The sequence below is a fragment of the Buceros rhinoceros genome, unplaced genomic scaffold (genome assembly GCF_000710305.1).
Source record: "Buceros rhinoceros silvestris isolate BGI_N320 unplaced genomic scaffold, ASM71030v1 scaffold5301, whole genome shotgun sequence".
NCBI classification, from domain to species: Eukaryota; Metazoa; Chordata; class Aves; order Bucerotiformes; family Bucerotidae; genus Buceros; species Buceros rhinoceros.
In genome coordinates, this window is record NW_010395830.1 from 18765 (window position 1) to 20176 (window position 1412).

A 1412-nucleotide genomic window follows, 5' to 3' on the forward strand; every position below is an offset into this window, starting at 1 on the left:
CAGTGCACTTGTGCTCCAGACCCTGCCCCAGCTCTGTTGCCCTTCTCTGGACACGCTGCAGCCCCTCAATGTCCTTCCTGGAGTGAGGGGCCCAAACTGGACCCAGGATTTGAGGTGCTGCCTGACTAGTGCTCCCAGGACAAGGGGACCATCCCTGCCATGCTCCTGGTGGCCACACCAGCACTGGCACAAGCCAGGATGCTCTTGGCCCTCTTGGCCACCTGGGCACACTGCCAGCTCATATTCATGTTAATAAAATCAGTCTTTTCAGTCTACCATAGAATAACTGATAAGCAAAGAAGACTATGGTTCAGCATTCAGGCAGAGATTAGAGATTTCTTTGCTGTACCAGTGTTGTTCCACTGGGCATGCTGCTGGCTGTGGACCAACTCCCCCACCTCCCCCCCACCAAATCTCAGCACTCTTGTGGATCCACAGAAGCGGAAAGCATGGTCCGGAGAGTCATCAATGCTCGAAAGGGCTGACTGAACCAAGAATGTTTCTTCTAGAGATCCTTCCATTTGACTTGTGCCAACAGCTCTGGCGACGCACACCAAGGGCCTCAGGAGTCCTAGACTGCACCAAAAGTTTAGCCAGCCCACACCCTTCTCTTCCCCTACAAAACACTTACCTAAGGAGTCTGGGATGCTCAATAGGCAATTCCCGGAGAGATTCAGCTCTGTGCAGTTCTGCAGATTCCCAACTTCATCAGGGAGGAATTCCAAGGCATTTTCCGAGAGATCCAGGTCCTGCAGCTCTGCCAGCTCCCCGATGCTCTGAGGTAAGTCCTTCAGCTGATTCTTCATAGCAGAGAAGAAAGTCAGCTTCCTCAGAGAGCCAAAGTCCTCCGGGAGCGTCACCAGGCTGTTGTGGCTCACCAGGAGCACGCGAAGGCTTGCTAGGTGGAGGATACAGCTGGGCAAGGTGGAGAGGAGGTTGAAGCTGAGATCCAGGTGGGTGAGACACCTCAGAGTCCCAATGCCTGGTGGCAGGCTCCTCAGGGAGCCAAGCTGGCAGGACCCAAACTCATCCCTGGCCAGACCACCTGGGAGGGGGGAGGGAGGAAGAGGTCAGTATGCTGCAGGGACACCTCAGCAGCCCCTCGCAAGGCTCCTTAGCACAGAGAACCAGAAGATGAGGGTTCCTGATCGCAGTGGGCAGCACCAATTACAGAACACTTGTAGAGAGGTCAGGTTTCTGCTCCTTGCCTCAGTTTCCTGGTCAGTGAAAGGGGTATGATGGTGAAGACCTCTTCTGAAACCAGGAGATGCTACAGTCATCCAGTAGAGCTCTGCTAAACACATCTGGAGGCGAAGCTCAGAGCCAGCCAGCCCACGCCACACATCTATCACCCTTTGGCAGAGCCCACACGCTGCCAAGCCTGCCACTTCCCTTCCCCCTCAGCACCCGGG

The 1412-nt window shown here is 55.2% G+C and overlaps 1 protein-coding gene across 1 annotated transcript in view; it reads right to left on the minus strand.

The window, feature by feature from the left end:
* Positions 1 to 1412, minus strand: part of PIDD1 (p53-induced death domain protein 1) — a 14477-nt gene that overhangs the window by 11130 nt on the left and 1935 nt on the right. The window contains exon 3 of the mRNA XM_010145670.1: positions 632 to 1045. Within this exon, the coding sequence (XP_010143972.1) occupies positions 632 to 1045 (414 nt within the window). The remainder of the gene's footprint in view (positions 1 to 631; positions 1046 to 1412) is intronic.